We start from the raw sequence: 19,368 nt of genomic DNA on the forward strand, positions 1-19,368 counted from the left end.
AGATTGATTTTTGTCTATTGATTTTATGCCCAGCAACCCAGAGAAGTTCTTATTACACCTAACAATTTGTAGATACTTTTAGGTGTTCTACACAATCATAACCTGAGAGTAATAGTTTTATTTGCTATTTCTTTTTTACATTTTTATTAAGGTATAATCTGCATATCCATTTTATTAAGGTATAATCTGCATAAAATCCACCCCTTTTAGGTTCACATTTAATGGTTTTTGCTAAGTTTAATGAGTTGTGTAAACACCACAATAGTCTGGCTCTAGAACGTACACATCTCTTTTTTCCCCATATCTTATACCTTTTTCCTTTTCCTCCCTCCCTTCTTTCCTTTTCTCTTTCTTTTCTTCCTTTCCTCTCTGTCTCTGTTTCTCTCTGCCTTTCTCTCTGTAACCCTACTGCACTTGCTAGGGTTTTTGTGTAACTCTGACCAGAAGTGAGTATAGTGTGCATGACTAATACCCTGTCTAAAGTGAAATGATGCTTCCATAATTTCACCACTCGGTATAATTCCTTGGTTTTGGGAGATAACCTCTGTGTATGTTCCCTTCTATTCCTAGCATGGTCAGAGTTTTGTTTGGTTTTTCATCACCAATGGGAAGTTGAATTCCATCAAATATTTTGGCTGTCTATTGAGATGATCATATGATTTTTCCCATAAGAGGGGCCACTTTCCAGTTAGTCTTCCCACCATGGAGGATGCTCTAGGTTTTGTTTGCTGCCCCCTGAGCTCTACAGACTGGAAAACCAATGCTCAGGTGAACCTGGTCCAGCAATTCCACCCAAGACAAAACTGGTGTCAATGCTGCTCTTCCCTCCTTGTTCTCACTTTAGCTGGCCAGTGGCCCACAGAGTACTTCCTTACCAGTTCATGCACCTGTTTAAGAAGATTTTTCCATTTTATTCAGTAATGCTAGTCTTCCCACTCCCCTCATTGGGAAAGTTGGTCCACACCCCAAGTCTACCTCACAGCAGAATACAGAAGTGACCAGAGCTTTTAGGCTCATTGCTAAGTGACTTTTGTGTCCGTCACTGTTGTGAATGAACGGGGTCTCTCTTGGGATTCCCATGATAACCACACAAGCCATCCTTAGAGGAAGGCTGTCCCCATGTTGAACTGTGGCAAAACTCCCACCCCACTCCCCACCCCTGTTTTTGGGAAAGGAGTCAGGAGTCTGAACACACAAGCTACTTTAAATGGACATAACCAGGCCACATCAAGGCTCCCCATCCCAGGTACCAACCTAAGACCAGGAAGTCCCAAGACCCCCTGATATAGGTACTGACCCAAGACTAGACAAGCCCACCCTGTGTGGGAACACAGTCATGCGAGCCTGGGCACACCCCGTCCCTTCCCCCCTCCCTTCCGCCACCACTTCCTCTTTTGGCACACTCACAAGAGCTGCTCCCAGAGTCAAAAAGAAACCTCTCTCACTCATTCTTTTTCTGGGCTATGGTCAGAGGGTAGAACTGACTATGGAACACATTTGACTCAGGTGCTCCCAAAGAGTAGGCACTGCCCTCCCTCCCAGCCAGGCCACACTGATACCACCTTAGGCACACGTTTTGTACCAGGAACCACCGTGCACCCCCCTGGGGTCCCTTCTGCACTTGACCACTGCATGTTTTACACCCGGGCTTCTTCCAAACATAACCTGGGGGACCCACCCTAAGAGAGGGAGAAAAGTCTATAAGCCCCAAGGGTTTCTTCTCAAACCAGCAGGAAGTGTTTTCTTATTTGCTACTTTCTCTGCCAGAGAGATGGAGGAAAAGACCACAGGAGGCCACACATTCTGATCCATGCATCCTTTATTCCATGACCAACCGCTGTGCTGCATCCAAGCCACAGTACACAAACTGGCAATCAACCACAATCCAGCTGTACAACAATCTGAGGCTTACAGTACATTTAAGGCTTTTAAATTTGAAAAGAAAAATTAAAATCAAACCAGAGAACCCCCAAACCCAAACCCCCAACCAAGACGAGCAGTGTAGCAATGGTGAGGCATCTTACAATTCAGATGCTTACTCGATGCAAGTCCAGTGTCAAAACCCAAATAACTCCTAAACTAAAAAGATTAGTTTAGTGAAGTTTTAATTACATAAATTCTTCAAAGCATAAACTTGTAATTTTTTTTGTCTTGGAAATGTTATAAAATTTTTGTAATAGCAAAACATAGGAGTAAAAACATATTAACAAAATGTATCCAATCATTTACATTACAAACGAGGGATCTGCAGTTCATTGTTGTAGCCTGACAAAAAAAAAAGTACCCATTAAGAATCTATGCACAATGTGATTGCAAATATGTACAGTACTTTAAAAAAAGCCTACAGGGAGGACTTTGCAGAAAGAAAGTCGGCTAGGCTCTTTGTTAGACCAACCAGACAATCAAAATATTAAAACTCTGTGGACTAGTAATAAATTTACACTTAAAAAAACCCCAGTTTCCTCTTGTTTAAGAATATTCCAGTTATGTTTATATGCTTCCAGTTGATGAAGCTGTTCACGATAGTTCCAGCAAGTTACCCTTCGTTGATTTGTGTGGGGGGAAAGATCAGAATGGGAAGAAAACTTAACAAAGGAATTATCACCAGCCTAGTTTTCCAGTTACATGATCACGGCTTCACAAATGGATTGAATCCATGAATCCAGTGGCTGAAAAGGAGCTGCATGTCACGGACGATGGAGAGAGGGCTGAGTCCTGTGTGAGTGGGTCATCACCGATGGGTACAGCAGGGCAACAGGTGGGAGCATCATCTACACAGCACGGGACAACCGACTGCTCCCCGCATCCAGCTCTCAGGCAAGGATGCTGGGTATCACTGCTGTTCGGTTTCACGTGCTGTGAGAATTGGAACAACCTCGAGGTATGGAAGCCTGGGATGTCCTCAGCTCTCTGATCAGGACACTAAGAGGTGGGCGCTTCCTCCTGGTGGTCGTGCCGTGACAGCTTTCCAGTTCGAGCCTGTGCAAAACGGACGACTCGTGTATTCACAGTCAATGAGGTAAAATCAAGGTGTCTTCAGGAGTTGGGCAGTTCGTGCGATATGAACTGTTTTAATCTTTCTAGGTATTGTGCGTAAAGCTCTATGTCGTTGTGCCCGGCCCCTTCAACCCAGAGGGGTTCCACGGCCCGGGGACAGCGCTCGTACATGGCCAGGCCGTGGGAGAAATCGATAACCTCATCCTCGGTACCGTGAATGACCAGCACGGGGGAGGTGACCTTCGAGATCTTGTCAATGCTGCAAAACAGAACAGGGGTGGGGGAAAGAGGGCTCTGTTAGTGGCAGGCACCAGTAGCAGATGGCACACCTGACATGCCTGAACCTGCATCCACAGATAAGGAAGGTAATGCCAGGGGGATTCCCCTCATTTTACTAGTGATTCTTCTTCTTCTTCTTCTTTTTTTTTTTTTTTAAGATTTTTACTTATTTATTCATGAGAGACGCAGAGAGAGAGGCAGAGACACAGGCAGAGGGAGAAGCAGGCTCCCTCTGGGGAGCCCGATGTGGAACTCGATCCCAGGACCCAGGTATCATGCCCTGAGCTGAAGGCAGACACTCAACCACTGAGCCACCCAGGCACCTCTCTAGTGATTCTTTTTTTTAAGGATAAACTTTTCATGTTGGGAATAATTCTGGCTTTGCAGAAAAGGTGTAGAGATCACAGAGCTCCTGTACACCCTCGGCCCGTCTCCCATATGGTCAACACCACATGTTGCTCAGATTTTGTTAGTATCCCCACTGATGCCTTTTTTTCTGTTCCAGCATCCAGTAGAAAATACCACACTGCATCTGGCCATGGTGTGTTCGTTCAAGTGTTTTATTAAAAACAGAACTCCTAAAGGCCACCAGACCAACAATCCAGTAACTAATACATCTGATATATTCATATTTTCAAGAGGATTTTTCTAAAAACATAAACAGGCCAGACATCTAACACGTCTGACTGCGTGTCTCTTCTGAAAGCGGAACACCTAATCCATGGCTGCCTGGGTGTTCAGTCTTCTTGGCGAGATAACTTGAGAACCCACTAATACGATCCTCACAAACCTCATTTCATAAATGCTAATGCCTCATTTTTTTGGGTAGAAACTGTACTACTTAGCTTGAAAACATAGTGCAATGCCTAGCTTGGAGTCTGAATGATCTTGGATTGTTTATAAGAATGGAATCTACCCTCAAAGGATGAATATTTGAGGATCTTCAAAAGAATGTGCTGCAGGCTCTGAAAACATTTCCCAAAGAGGAATTCAAGACTTAAGCCTTGTTGGCAGGGTGTGCAGGCGGCGTCTCCCACGGAGGGGACCGCCACTTCACCTACGGACACAGCAGGAGAGGGGGGCCTGGCCAGCCGTCCTCTGAACACAGGCCACCACCCGGGACTTCTCTTTCTGCCTTCGCTCCCTGCCACAGCCACAAAGAATATGAACTGTAGCTATCTGGAGGGATCCTGCTGCTCAAAGGAAGCACGGACACTCATTAAACATTTTTGACAGCCAGGTGCTCTGCCCTTTATGTGCCAAAAACCTCTCTGAATCTCCAAGGAGACACCAGGAGATAGGAAAAAAGCCGACCTCTGGGTAACCAGGAGGGCCGGAAGCCTGGGGAGGTCCTAACACCATGGGCATGAACTCGTGCAGGTGACCGAGCTCTCGCATCAAGGGCACATCCCAGAGACCTGTACATGACTGTCACAGAATCTTTGTCACAACTCACATTGTCCCCGCCACTTTGGGGCATCCCAGGGAGACAGCAAAACCTCACTAGCCACAGGATTTGCCAGGATGTGAGGCTCAGGGGGCAGCACGCCATTTCCCAGATGAGGAATCCTTTAGAAACCCGTTCTTCTCCTGTTTAATTTTAATAAGACCTCTTCTTTGGAGAATGTGGGAGACCAATTATATTCAATTAAAAAGCTATTTCCTGATAGAACGGCCTGGGGCTGTGTTCCCTGGTGCACGATTTAGGAGAATCTCTACAGCCAGAGGGCACATCTCTAGCTAAATGCCCCCACCTGTCTGATTCTAAACAGAAAAGGAGGCAAAGGAAAATAAGCTGCAAACCAAACAATGATCAGGGCTCCTTTTTCATTTTTTGTCATTTTTTAAAAAGATTTTATTTATTTATTAATGAGAGACACAGAGAGAGAGAGAGAGAGAGAGGCAGAGACACAGGCAGAGGGAGAAGCAGGCTCCTTGCAGGCACCATGGAGCCTGACGTGGGACTCAGTCCGGCATCTCCAGGTTCAAGCCCTGGGCTGAAGGCAGCGCTAAACTGCTGAGCCACCCGGGCTGCCCAGTTTTTGTAATGTTAAAAGGAAACAGGGAACGCCTTCCTTCAAAGCGAGGAACACAGACAATTCTGAGGCAGCAAGGGGCTCCATTAGAGAATGTCTGCTGGGTTCAAGCACCCAGGAACGTCAGCGTAACTTTCTGTGGTCTGAAAAGTGGCCGTGTTGATATCCCAGGCACCAGGCAGGAGGATGGCCTTCAGGGCACTGTCCACACACCTGCCTTAATTCAGCAAACTGTTTACCTCTATCAGCTTCTGTGTCCTAACCTGTGAATTGGGCACTTTGCGCCTTGACCAAATGTGGGGTAAGAAGCAGGGGGCACCATGTAGCGCTGTGCCTGGCGGATCACGCAAACCCAGGAAAGATCAGTTGCTGGCTTCCCGTTAATTAATAAGCTGCGATTAGTTGCCATGGCTGTATTTTAAGGTATATGCTAATTTAAGAGTCAGGAAACAATCTATTCATTTTGTTGCCACGGTAACTCCTAGCATCGCTTTCCACAAACACGCAAAACATCTCCCTTTCCACAAACTGGCCTCTCATTACCAATTCAGCACAAATAAGACGGCATCGGAGCTGCACATTCGGCCTACTTAGCATGCCCAGCCACGCCAGCACCAGCGTGCAGCCAGGTCAGCTCGCTCATGCGGCCGTACGCCGCAGAACGCTGCTCCACACCATGGAACCAAGGTTCACCCAAGGTGTTCACAGAAGGCTTCTTTTTGTCGGAGGAGGACAGGCTGTGCGACAGATGTTTATGTAACCAAGTGACATCCTTTTCCCTCCAGCGAGAGCAGAATGACAGCCAGGAGTGGGTCAATCAAAATTCTGAAACCGGGCTTTATTTCTGCTGAGGCTTTTCTTACCAAATAGCAACATAAGCCGGCCAATCCTGCTTTAACAATCCCAGACTACTCTAGCAATGCGTGATGGGAAAAGTTCAGGGGGCAGATAGTTTTCATGGAAAACATATTCCTCAACTCAGATTAAAAACAAAAAAAAGGGGATCCCTGGGTGGCGCAGCGGTTTGGCGCCTGCCTTTGGCCCAGGGAGCAATCCTAGAGACCTGGGATCGAATTCCACATTGGGCTCCTGGTGCATGGAGCCTGCTTCTCCCTCTGCCTGTGTCTCTGCCTCTCTCTCTCTCTCTGTGACTATAATAAATAGATAGATAGATAGATAGATAGATAAATAAACAAACAAACCCAAGTAAAATTTTCAAACAGAGGTATTCAAGAAACCACTGGTTCCCTGCGTTTGCATTTAGAGTATGGTCATAACCCATCTCCCTTCCATCAGTGGATGAGAAAACAGCAGGGACAGCCAGCAGCAGCTCTGCTGCCTCCAGAAGTCGGCTGGAGAGGACCCAGCTGTGGGCTCCCGTCCATGTGCTCCCACAGGTGAGGAGGCCAGTCCTTCTGGTAAGAGTGGGGGAGGAGGCTGAAACAATGGCTCCCAGGGGGTCCGTCCACTGATACAAGGATGGTGGCCTGTTACCAAAGCATGAAGGTTCCCAGCCTGCAAGCAGCTCTCTTCGCCCTTTCCCTCACCTGTGCTGTCTCACTGAAAGAGGAAGAGATTCTAAAATTGAGGATGCTTGCGATTTTTGTGTGCGTGTGGAGACCACTAATTGCCTCATCATACATTTTGCATTTAGCTCTTTGCAATTCCACAATCTGTGCCCATCTATGTGAGTGAATATTGAACGGTAAGGTTTTTTTTTTTTTTTTAGGATACATGGGCACTTTCGTTTTCATCTTGCACTTACAGCTGAGTCAATTAATCCTGGGTGTCAATACGAGCAAGATCCTTACACATCATCCGGGAGATTTCTACAAATAAGTCAGGCCCAGAGGGCAAAGTCTCTGGCTGCTGGATGTGTCCCAGCCACCACCACAACCCCAAGGTGCCCAGTACAGGGTCTGACATGTGACTGTGTTTGGCAAATAATTATTAGTGGCCCACAGTTGATGGTGGCATCTGAACTCAGGTCACTGGACACCCTGGAGCCTGTTGTACAAGTGTGAGCTTACCTGGGGAAAGCATCAAAGCAGTATGTTTTCCTGGTATCTGGGAACGCCACGCGCAAGCCTGACATCAGAGGCGAGTGGAGGATGACCGCAGCACACTCGTACCTGGAGGCCAGGTCTACCGTGGGGACGGTCCCGATGCTCTGGCCATACAGGATGATGTTCTCAGGACTTACGCCATACCTGGAGAAGTCAGGGGGTGCACACCGTTAGCTAACAGAGGGAGACAAAGCCCTAATAGCTTAAACTCACAAAACTCCCACAGCTACTGATTTAAAATGCCATCATCTAATGTACCCTTCAGCTTAAAATAAATATGAACTTCACAAAAACAAATGTTAGGGGGGTTCTGTCTTCCACAATATTTTTTGAAAATAATGAACACGACATTTTGGGGGGTAGGAATTAGTGAAATAATAGTGTGAATAAATAGTGAATAGTGAAATAAATGCATTATTAATCTCATTTCGTATTTTCAGAGTCCTCTCATTTCTTATTCTCCCCTTTTAGGGTTTCTCTGATAATCACAAATTTCACTATTTCTGAAATAAAAGCAAAAGCACATGTGGCAAATTATACTATTTTTATTAAGAGCCCTTCATGTGAGGTTTTAATAAGATATGAAAGGTATTAACATTTATCAGGAAAAGGTGCTGAGAGGTGGTTAATTTGAAGACAAATGTATTTGCTTCACCCTCTCCTTGGGGCTAAACCCTTTCGAGCTTTTCCATCGGCCAGCGTTCTCCCAATTGGCTCTCTCTGGGTGTTTGGTCGGTGACACTGCCCGGTCCCCACGGCCTGCCGTGCGCACATGAGCTCCTGCCAGCACCACGCGAGCAGAATGACAAGTGCGGCCTGTAGGTCGCAGCTTTAAAGAGAAGGGTGTGCTCTCCCCGTCCTGTGGGCAGGAAGCGGACGGACCTCACGGTGAGGCCCTGGTCCACACAGAAGAATTCAGCAAAAGCTAGGACGTCAGACAAGGTCAAGGGCGAGCAAGGACACGGGAGCGGGGCTTCATCACACTGCTGTGGGCATAGAGACCAGAACGAGCACCCGGGCAAAGAAACTCATAGTACCTGGTAAAGCTGAAGCCAGAGATCCGACAATTTCACGTTTTAGCATAAACACCTACTGTAGCAGCTCACAGGGCAATATGAAGGGCTTCCTGCCAACAGCCTCCAGGGACAAGCAGGATCAAGCCGCTCAGGGGATGGCGGGATTTCAGCCCAGCTTCCTCAAGCTCCACAGGAAAATGGGGTTCTTAAGGAGGAATTCAGGGAGGGAATGGCTATTTCTGGTGGGTACGCACTGGGCGTGTTTTGGACAGCTGGCCTCTGAGCTGTACCAGGAGGGGCAGGCGGGACGTGAACACGTGGGGGATGTAAAGGATGCTGTGTGTGAGCAGCACCCGGAGCACACAGTGCAGCGTGGGAAAGTATGAAGCAGGTGCAATGTCCCCTGCACAGCTCAGGAGGGCCGCGGAGCTGAGACAGAGCTGGGCAGGCCAGCAGGGGCACCTCCGGGAGCAGCCTGATTGTGCTACGGGTTAGAGCTTGTCCTGGAGAAAATGTGGGACACGGGAGGCGTCCAAAGGGCAAGTTGACGGGAACAAAGTTAGTGCTCTGAGAAGAGTCATCTTCCAGTGGCATGGGGGATGGAGGACAGAAGCGTGCCAAAAGGGCAGGGAGATAGTCAAGGGCCTATTAAGAATCATACAGTGGGGCGCCTTCGTGGTTCAGTTGGTTAAGCCTCTGCCTTCAGCTCAGGTCATGATCTCAGAGTCCTGGGATGGAGCCCCACATCAGACTCCCTGCTCACGGGGAGTCTGCTTCTCCCTCTCCTGCTCCCTCTGCTCTTTTGCTCTTTCTCTCTCAAACAAATAAAATCTTAAAAAAAAATCATAGAAGAGAGAACAGAAGAGTATGATACATTTTTTAAAAAACCAAAGAAATTAAAGATTTTCTATTCTCCTGCAGACACAAGTAGAAAAACATGTGCTTAGAACCTGGGTCCACTCTCTTTCTAAAGGGAAGTGTCTGCGCAGCTCCACCCCTAGGACCTAGCATCACTCTGTGCACCTGTGCCTTTGGAAGAGTATCTCAGGGTGAAGGTCTCAGGGGTTCTTCCCGGGGGCAAGAGCAGCTGGAAGGGCAGGTTATTATAAAATGATCAGCAAAGGGATTTTGATGGAGAGGTTCAAGCAAGAAACTGGTGGCCACAGCACCCTGGACCCCAAATCCCTAAGTCCCAGAGCCTTTTCATGAGCCCCAATGATGAGGGACCCCAGAGCAGAGCACCCGTAGTGTTTCAGCAGACCGCCTCACAGGAAAATGCTTTCTATACAGAGGGGAAGCCATGCCAGGGTCCCTCTGGCACAGCCGCCTTGAGGTCCTTCTATCGTGGACAGGGAGGCCTGGTCTAGCAGGAGGTTTTAACCAGGGCTCAGGCTCCCTCTACAATTTTCATCAGATTGCTAAAGTTGGGGCAGCCCCAGTGGCGCAGCGGTTTAGCGCCGCCTGCAGCCCAGGGTGTGATCCTGGAGACCCTGGATCGAGTCCCACGTCAGGCTCTCTGCATGGAGCCTGCTTCTCCCTCTGCCTGTGGCTCTGCCTCTCTCTCTCTCTCTTTCTCTCTCTCTCTCTGTGTGTGTGTATGTGTGTCTCTATGAATATATAAATAAAATCTTAAAAAAAAAAAGATTGCTAAAGTTGTCTTTGGCCCCCAAAGCACAAGGGCCATTGGCTACTTCACAGGATGGGGAGGTGGGGGTGGTCAGGAAACACCCAAAGAGAAAGAAACCCCACATTTGGAGCCGAGGTCCTTCCTCTGCTTTGGGTTACAAACAAATGAATCACAAATCAAGGAAAAAGAGGAGAAAAACATAAGGCGAAGGCCGAGAATTAGAGACCATAAATACTGAAGATGTAAAACACAGTACGAGCCCTCCAGGTCCGCACGGCCCCCTCGAGCCTGACTGACCCTCCTCGACCCAATCTGAAGGCTGGTGAGGACGACACAGGAGAGCGGACTGCGGTGACGAGCCAGTGCTCCCTCGGCTCTCCATCATCACAGTTAAACCTACGCAGTCAGGATCCCATCTTCCATACCAGACTCCCTGGACTTTGGGGCCACATGGAATAAACACAGGAGCAAAGGGCCCAGATGTGCGGGATGTGGCCTGCGGGTGGCGCAGCGTTCCCTCCCGAGGGTCCCGAATCCATCCATCCCCACACACTGCATCTCCTCTGAATGCAGTCCAGAGAGGCTGGAGCTGCTCCGCCAGAGGCTCGGCTCCTAGCTTCCCCTTCACCCGCACCCAACACCCGGTACCAAGCTCTGCAGATCCCACCTTTCACATGCAGACTCACATCCCTGCTCACACGCAGCACTCTGAACTCAAAGCTTTCACCCAAAAATGTCACCACGTAAAACACAAAAGCACTGGCCACCAGAGGGGAAAGACACCTACCACATCACACCGCCAACCAAGGGTTCCTATCTAGAACACACAGAAAACTACTACAAAGTGAGAAAAAGTGGCATTTTACAGAATGGGCATTTTATAAAAGAAGAAATCTAAAATGGCAGGGAGGGAGGGTGGGAGGGATAGTCAGCTTCGTTAGTAAAAAGGAAAATGTGAATGAAAACCATCATGTGGATCCGAACAAAGATTTAAAGGTGGACAGCGCCAAGTGCAGACGTGAGCCACAGACACTTTCCTCCTCAGCTGACAGGGCAGGAAGTGGACATAACCACTTTGGAAATGTTTGGTCACAGTGGAGGAGATGTATGAACATGCACCTGGTGACCTGGTGACGTGATTACCTAGCACATAGGCCACAACAAGAGGCACTCACACACGCCAAGAAACACATGCAAGATCATGTGCGGGCATGTGTCTACACGGCTGGAGACGAGCGTCAGCAGCCAGGTGGAAACAGAGAGGCCCTGGTGCCGCCAGGCCAGAGGGCACGCCACAGTTCAGGTGCACACTGGCAAGGCAAAGGGCAGGACACAATAGAACATACCCTCTGTGGCACCATCTGCAGAAATGCCAACCCACCCAGATTGGGCTTTCTTGTTGGGGGATATTTAATTGGGTTGTAAGCCCAGAAGGCAAAGCAGGGAAGTGAGGCCTTAAAGATGCAGGTAAGGGTGGTTAAGGATGGGGAAGAGAAGCACACCATCTACAGGGTTGGAGGAGGAGGTAGGAGGGAGCTTGTGGAATGCCGCGTATAGGCCACATCTGAGGCCAGAAGCTGGACATTTTACCATCCTCGCAGCTCAACATTTACATTTAGGGACATTTCAATCTGGCTGATCTATTTTATGGCCAAAAAACATATTTTAAAAGTTCACCAGATAGGGACCCCTGGGTGGCTCAGTGGTTGAGCATCTGCCTTTGGCTCAAGGCGTGATCCCAAGGTCCTGGGATCGAGTCCTACATCAGGTCCCCACAGGGAGTCTGCCTCTCTCTGTGTGTCTCTGCCTGCCTCTGTGTCTCTCATTAATAAATAAATAAAATCTTTATATATATATATATATATTAAAAAAGCTAGAATGTCCCATGTTTCACACGGGCTCTGCAAGTAGATTCTGTTTTCTGGCTCTGTTTTCCCCTCTGTCTTATTTAATCTGAGAGTTAAACGAGGCTTTAGGGTCTGGTCCTACAGTCCTACCCTTTTTACTCAGTATCAACCAATGTGCAGTCTGAGGAATCCACAAGTCCACTGGAATTTCTAATTATGGAAAATTCAGTAATGGAATTGACTTTTTTAATTCCCAAGAAATTCAGATACTTCTCAGTTTGGAACCATGGGTATAGAGATTATCGATCTTGTACCTTTTTTCCACCAAAAACAAAACCTCTGATGATACCATGAGAAGGATGCACCTCACTGTCCTCATGTCCCAAGAGGAGCATGGGAACAGAGGCCCCTTACATGTGCCACCAAAAATCTTTGATACCTCCAAGGAAGTACTTGCCTTCCCACCTGACCCTTCCCCAGCTCCTCATTTGTTGTCAGTCTAGTAAAGACAGGAAAAAGCAGTGGGAAAGTCCCAAACGTAATACTAACAAACATGAACATTGGATTAGCACTCTAGAGTTTGCAAAGCCCTTCTGGTGATGAGAAGTTTACCAACCCTTTGCAGAAAGACCTGACAATATTGCTTCCAGTATTCATTGTTTTAAACAAGTCAGTACCTAATAATTAAAAGAAATTAGAAATTAGAAGTAAAGGACGCCCGGCTGGCTCCGTTGGTAGTGTGTGCGACTCTTGATTTTGGGGTTGAGTTCAAGCTGCACATGGAATGTAGAGATTACTTTAAAAAAAAAAAAAAGAGAGAGAGAGAGGGACGCCTGGATGGCTCAGCGGTTGAGTACCTGTCCCTGCTCAGGGCATGATCCAGGGTCCTGGGATCAAGTCCCACATCAGGCTCCCTGCCTGGAGCCTGCTTCTCCCTATGTCTCTGCCTTTCTCTCTCTGTGTCTTTCATGAATAAATAAAACCTTAAAAAAAAAAAAAGGAAATGAAAATTCTCACTACCTGAAGGTAAGCATCATTCCCATTGTAGTAGAATCGATTTCAAGTCCCTTTTACATTTATAGATTTTGTTCTAGGGGACGTAATTGTGACCTGTTTTTGTAGAGCACTTTTTAGTGAGCCTGGTAGCATGAGTTCTTCCCGCACTGTCTTTATGAGACATAATTTTAATGGCTGCATGTTTCCTTATGAGCTTTATTTTTAGCACAACATGTACCGTGAGTTATAACAGTTTTTGTGAGGGCTGCCTCCGTATCTTAACTATCTAGTGAACTTTTATTTTTTTTAAGATTTTATTTATTCATGAGAGACACAGAGAGAGGCAGAGACACAGGCAGAGGGAGAGGCAGGCTCCCTGCAGGGAACCCGATGCAGGACTCGATCCCAGGACCCCGGGATCATGACCTGAGCTGAAGGCAGATGCTCAACCACTGAGACACCAAGGTGCCCCAGATCAAAAACAAGACAGTTTTGTGGAAGGGAGAAACAAACAGGAGAAACGTCCATGCGGGATTTTTGGCACAATGTTAAAAGTACAGTTTTCTAGCAGGTACCACCTCTGCGGGCCAGGGCCAGGAGGACCAGCACAGCAGCCCACCCTTTCTCCTACGTGTCCAGTCCCCAATCCAGGCTTTCATGAATTTATCATCTTCTGTCCTCAAAATCTTCTCAATGGCTTGTTCATGAGGTGGAATTCTAAAAACCATATTCCCCTCCGTTGCCAGTCTAGTATCCAAAGTCAGGATGCAGACAGAGACAAATACGTAATGAAAACTAGTGTATCGTTAAGTTATAAATTCAGCTAAAGATCTAAACCAGGTTCTGATGGTGACCTATGAATGTGGCGATTATGTAATTAATCCACAGATTCGCTGCCTTTTTTTTTTTTTTTCAGATTTGTTGCTATACCTGGAAAATGTTAAATATTTTTTTTTTCTTAATGTGTTAAAAAAAAATAGTTTCTGAGCACCTCCTCTGGACTAGGCATGGAATGCTAGGGGATAGAAAGATGGATATAAAATGATTAGTGGTCTCAAGGCACGTACAGCCCACGGGAGAGTCAGGAAGCCACAGAGAAGGATGTAAGATGAGTGATTAGGGCACAGGAGGTCATAGGAGAAGCAGCAAGAAATTCCAGATCAGGCCAGGTCACAGCCATGTGAGCAGAGGGCCTCTCTGCTTTTGGACAACTATGTGTCTATCTGCAAGTCATAACAACACACATTTTTAGCAGACTTGCCCTGGACGTCCTCATAGAATCTGTGGTCCTGACTTAAATACATAAGTAGGTATTTTCTGCACACTCGTCTCAAGGCAAAGGTGAGAGTAGATGCGCTTGTGTTAAAGCAAAGCCTCATGCTGGGGCCATCATCCCTCAACTGGGTGATTTAAGGACCACCACTGGGGGCCCACGGCAGGTCCTGACCCTAACTGACCCCGGCCAGTGGATGTACTGAACAGCCCACACTTACACGTATATACAAAGACTGCAATGAGGCCAGGAGACCCCGACACTCATGGTCAGAACCCCTAGGGCTGTCCAGGAACCATCAAGAGGCCACCACATCTCAAACAGGAGCACCACACACAACTAAACTCTCTATCTCTGACCGTTCTCTCCTAATTCTGTTTTCCCATTGCCCCACGAAATCCCTCCTTGGCCCTCAAAGTTCTCCCAGGGCCAGAATCCTGACTCCATGTGTCTCCATCCCCACCACGGCCCACCTTTCCTCGGTCCCCAGGCTCACAACCCCCAGAATCCTCTCACCTCTTGACCATCCTACTTTTATCAATCCCCAGCCCCTGCTTGGGTAGGGACAGGTAAGGGGAAGACAGGTGCAGTCTTCTCTTCCCATCCCCTGCACCAAGGCTCCATCCCGACAGATACATTTTCTTCTCACTACGAATTCAAGATAAGCTCAGGAGGAAAGACACCAGCAAGGCCAACCCAGGCAGCACTGCCCATGATTTGGGGACAGTAGAAAGCCCGCAGTGGGGACCGTGCAGGAGCAAGCAGCGTGGCCAGGCCAGGCGGCAGGTCCTAGCAGGTGGGCAGACGCGGCAGGTCCTAGAGGAGGGCAGACGCGGGACCAGGGGCTGGGCGGGCAGCGGCCTCGGGAGTCTGCGTGTGTGGGCTGGGTAGGACAAGGAAACCAAATAAACACAAACAAGCCCGGGCACAGACGGGCGGCGGCCACGGCTGGCAGACAGGGCGGGGGCGCCACGAGTGGGTGAGGACCCACGAAGTCTCTGTAGGGCAGGTGTACAGAGGCTTTGGCTCCTTGGGGAGGAAGAGGAAATCACCCACGGGGAGGACTGGGCACCCGCTCCCCTGTGAGCTCACAGGAACACCTGGCAGCACCCAGCCAAGGGGCGAAGGCTGGGGGCACTCTGATAAAGGGCGTGGGCCAAGGGCCGTGGGCTGCCTGGGAGTCGGGACAGGTGGCGGGGTGCAGGTCGGGGAGGCATCACTACCTCCCAGGGTGTGAAGGCTGAAGCGCGTGAGCATCGGGGAGAGGGCGGGTGTTTGCTGGGACCACCACGCCCTTCCCAGCACGCTGGCCAGATCAATTCTTCCTCCTTCCTTCTGCTCCTTGTCTCCGGCACCTTGCAGGTCCCCCCACCCAAAGCTCAGGCCCCAGCCTCTCCTGGAGCCTCTCCTCTTTATGTGGCCCTCGCCCAGCGCCAGAGCCTTGCACGACACCTGACACACAGCAATCGTGCCCCGAGTACATGGGCGGTCCGGGTTTCTGACGCCAGTGCATCCGTGGATGTCCCAGCTCAGCTCCCACCCTGGCACGGCCCACCCCACCCCTTCTCTTGGCATCTGTCCCCCAGGGCCCCATCTCTTCACACTCAACACCACTCAAACCTGACACTTTGTACTCCCTCCCCAAATCGATCCCACTCTCCCCATCCCCAGAGCCTTGACTGCACGGGCTTGAGAGTGAGGGTGAATTTTTCACTCTTCTCCCCCCACCCCTGATATACTCCCAGTTGCTAAGTCCTGGCATTTCTGCCTCTGAGACATTTGCCAGACACGTTCCTGACACCACATCCACTGCTGTGTGCTTGCGTCCTGTGGTCGATGGAATGGGATCCGCCTGTCAGCTTGGCATGTGAATGAGCATGCACACTGCCACAGGCGACACCCAGGGTCTGCTGCTCAGAGATCTTTCTGGAATGCGGGCCGTCACAGCTCTACCTACCCCTGTGAGGCTCACATGGCCCACAGGGCCCCTACTGCTCAAACCACCACCTGTCCTGTCCTCTCCTTCTGGTCTGTCCTGTTCCACGGCTGCTGAGGAGGCAAGTGTCCTAATTCCTGAGCGCTGACCCGGTTTCCATCCAGTCCCTTTACTCTCATGAGACCTGCACACACTGGCACATCATGGAGCCTGGGAATCCCCAGGCCTGGTCACCCCCGCCTCTGACCCCTCCTCTCCTCTCTCAGACCTGTCTTCGCCCCAGTTCCATCATACAAGCTACCAGACTACGACATCTCCACCCCATTCCATTCCTATTGGAGACATCTCCCTTTGAAAGAGAGATAGACAGGGATGCCTGGGGCCTCAGTCAGCAGAGCAAGTGATTCTTAATCTCAGGATGGTAATGCTGGGCATAGAGATGACTTAAAAATAAAATCTTCAGGGGCCCCTGGGTGGCTCAGTGGTTGAGCATCTGCATTTGGCTCAGGGATTGATCCAGGGTTCTGGAATCGAGTCCTGCATCGGGCTCCCCGCAGAGAGCCTGCTTCTCCCTCTGCCTATTTCTCTGTCTCTCATGAATAAATAGAATCTTAAAAAAATAATAAAATCTTAAAAAAAATAAAAGAGAGACAGAGAGAAAAGAAGAAACCTGTGTCCTGTCAGTTAATCACACCTCTGTAGCAAACCACCATCCTTGGGATAAAAGTCCACATCTTCAGGTTAACCTCCACAATCTGGCCCCACCTTACTATCATAACCTCTTATTTTCTCTCCAAATGAACCTCCTCCTGCACTTAGACTCCTCACTGAATCATACAGTCCCTGCCTAGAATGCTGTCCTCAGGCCTTCCATCAGCCTGGAAGGCTCTGGGGTCCCCCCTCCTTCACACACCGGTCCGCATGGGGTCCGTTCCCTTCCAACCACTGGCACCGTGACGGTGTGTGTGAGATCCTCCACTGCTCTGTGGTGGGTCCCACACTGGCTATGAGGCTGTCAGCCCCCCAGGGGGAGGCAAACAGTACCCTCGCTCGGGGGGCGGGGGGGGGGGGTTCCTTTCTTCCTTTGAATGGATCGTGGTTCCAGCCAAAGGCCGTTTTCAGCCACATCACAGGTGAATTCCGTATATTGCGGTCATTTCAATATCTAATGCCTTTGAAGCTCAGCGTGTTCTTGAGGATCTGGGAAGGGGCCTCTGGAATCTCCTGTCTGCAAACCAGCAGAGATGAGTCAGACCATCACAGATCATGACCACACTTAGCACTGTTTCTTAGGCATGATGTAAGATTTACTGAAGACCCACTGCAGGAAACCCAAATCTCTCAATTTGCCAGGGGAAAACCATGGCTCCGAATAACCACACAGTGGGGCGGGCACAGTAACCCCCTGGAAATCCACAATGTCCCCACCACCCTGACTTCTCCAAGCACCTACCACCGTCCTGCGTCACAAGCCATGTCGAGGGCGTGCTGGCCACCGCCAGTGCAGGTCTCCGCTCCCGTCGGCACCCAGGACGTGGCCCCAGAGCCCCTGCAGCCCAGGGCGAGCCGGCGGCAAAGGGCAGCAAGAGCCGGAGCCGGGCAGGCATGTCCCGTGGGAATGATCGCTTCACCGATAACATAAAACCTGTTTGTTTTTGCTTTAATGTAAGGGTTTCTTTCTGTCTACAAACACGAACAAGCAGAGCCTCCCCAAGACACATGCATCCTGTTTAAGTTAATGGACCTTGACTTTGCCCTGTGTTGAGAGTATCTCCATTCATCTTCGCAAGGAGCATGACTGGCACAGTGCCACGGACTTTGAAGTCAATATTTTAAATATTTCAGAGCTAGGATTCCTGGTGGAGATAGCTTTAGACATAGGACAAAGATAAATACACAAGGTAACGTGAATGTTGAACGTGAAGGATGAGGTCGGAGATGCTGAGAAACCCCAATGAACGTTAGGGCAAAGCCTCCGAGGCGAAGGCTCGCCCGTGCAAGGGAAGCAGGTGTGTGAGCAGGACCGCCAGAAACCACAGACGGCTCCGTGGCACACTCCGCCTACAGGCTCAGAAATGGTAAACCGATCTTTTACTTTCTGTGGTCAAAGCTTAACAAACGTGTGCCTTATAATTTAACTACAAGGAAAACGAAAAAAGCATCGGTCACCCAAAACAAGCATGTTTTTTCTTTTTAAAAATACACCTGTGTAGGTTTAGAATTTTTTTTTTTGTAACGTTCTACATGTGTCACAAACAGATTTCTATCGGTCATTAATTTCAAAGGTGAAAAGCTAGGGGAAATTTTAAAGTTTCTGATGCCTTAGTGCTGTTTGGGAAAATTAAAAACTTTAATGGTTAGTGATGTCAATTGTACATTTGTTTCTTTTCTTCTGATCAAGGGAATTTGGTTATGAGAGACATTCATAAATAAGATAATTACAACCTCTGGAAGTTTTAATAATTTGAGCATGTTGGAGATATTTTCTCAACACTTTTTTTTTTTTAAAGATTTTATTTATTTATTCATGAGAGACAGAGAGAGAGAGGCAGAGACACAGGCAGAGGGAGAAGCAGGCCCCATGCAGGGAGCCCAATGCAGGACTCAATCCCAGGTCTCCAGGATCACGCCCTGGGCTGAAGGTGGCGCTAAACTGCTGAGCCACTCAGGCTGCCCTCAACACCGGTTTTAATATAAAATGTGCCAAATGCAACATTAAATGTGGTCCCATTCACTTGAAGTAACAGTGAATTGGGGAGAAGCAATGTGCTCCCAGGTTATGAGTCTTTGGGGAAATAAAGAACAAAATGTGATTCAAATCAAGTAGAAGTTCAGGCAAAATGAGTATTCTGGTCAGTAGGTTTATCAGAGCACAGGGAACAGTGATCAGAACCGGGACTGGGGAGTCAGGACTCACAGACAAGGAGCTGGAAGCCTGTGGCAAGGAGGGTGGGGACAGAGCCTGGTCAGTGGGGGCCAGGCGTCACTTCTGGAAGCAGAGGACCATAAGGAAGGTGCAGCCAAGGACGGCAGGTCAGGGCGCGCCCAGGATCCCGGGATAAGGCCTGAGACAACGCGAAGGAAGAGGCTGGTGGGAAGAAGCGTCTGTGTTGCTCAGTCAGACGTGTCCATAGCAAGTTATGTTGGGACAGGAAGAGACTGGAAGCTGATTCAATAGCTCAGGGTCAGGAAAACGGGCACAAATAGGGAAACTGGGAAGGAGATCACAGGTGTGGAATTCTGTTTCTTTGAAAATAAGTCTGGGAAGATAGTCTCAAGTCACCTGGGAACATCT

General features: G+C 48.9%; 1 protein-coding gene across 1 annotated transcript in view; it reads right to left on the minus strand.

Moving 5' to 3' along the window:
* Nucleotides 1-1,801: 1,801 nt before the first annotated feature.
* The window catches only part of ABHD17C (abhydrolase domain containing 17C, depalmitoylase), a 47,227-nt gene continuing 29,660 nt past the window's right edge, over nt 1,802-19,368 (minus strand). The window contains exons 2-3 of the mRNA XM_041753138.1: nt 7,343-7,522; nt 1,802-3,256 (exon numbers count right to left, since the gene is read on the minus strand). Of these exons, the coding sequence (XP_041609072.1) occupies nt 3,037-3,256; nt 7,343-7,522 (400 nt within the window). The 3' untranslated portion in view covers nt 1,802-3,036. The remainder of the gene's footprint in view (nt 3,257-7,342; nt 7,523-19,368) is intronic.

This window comes from Vulpes lagopus, chromosome 4 (assembly GCF_018345385.1).
Source record: "Vulpes lagopus strain Blue_001 chromosome 4, ASM1834538v1, whole genome shotgun sequence".
Classification (NCBI taxonomy): domain Eukaryota; kingdom Metazoa; phylum Chordata; class Mammalia; order Carnivora; family Canidae; genus Vulpes; species Vulpes lagopus.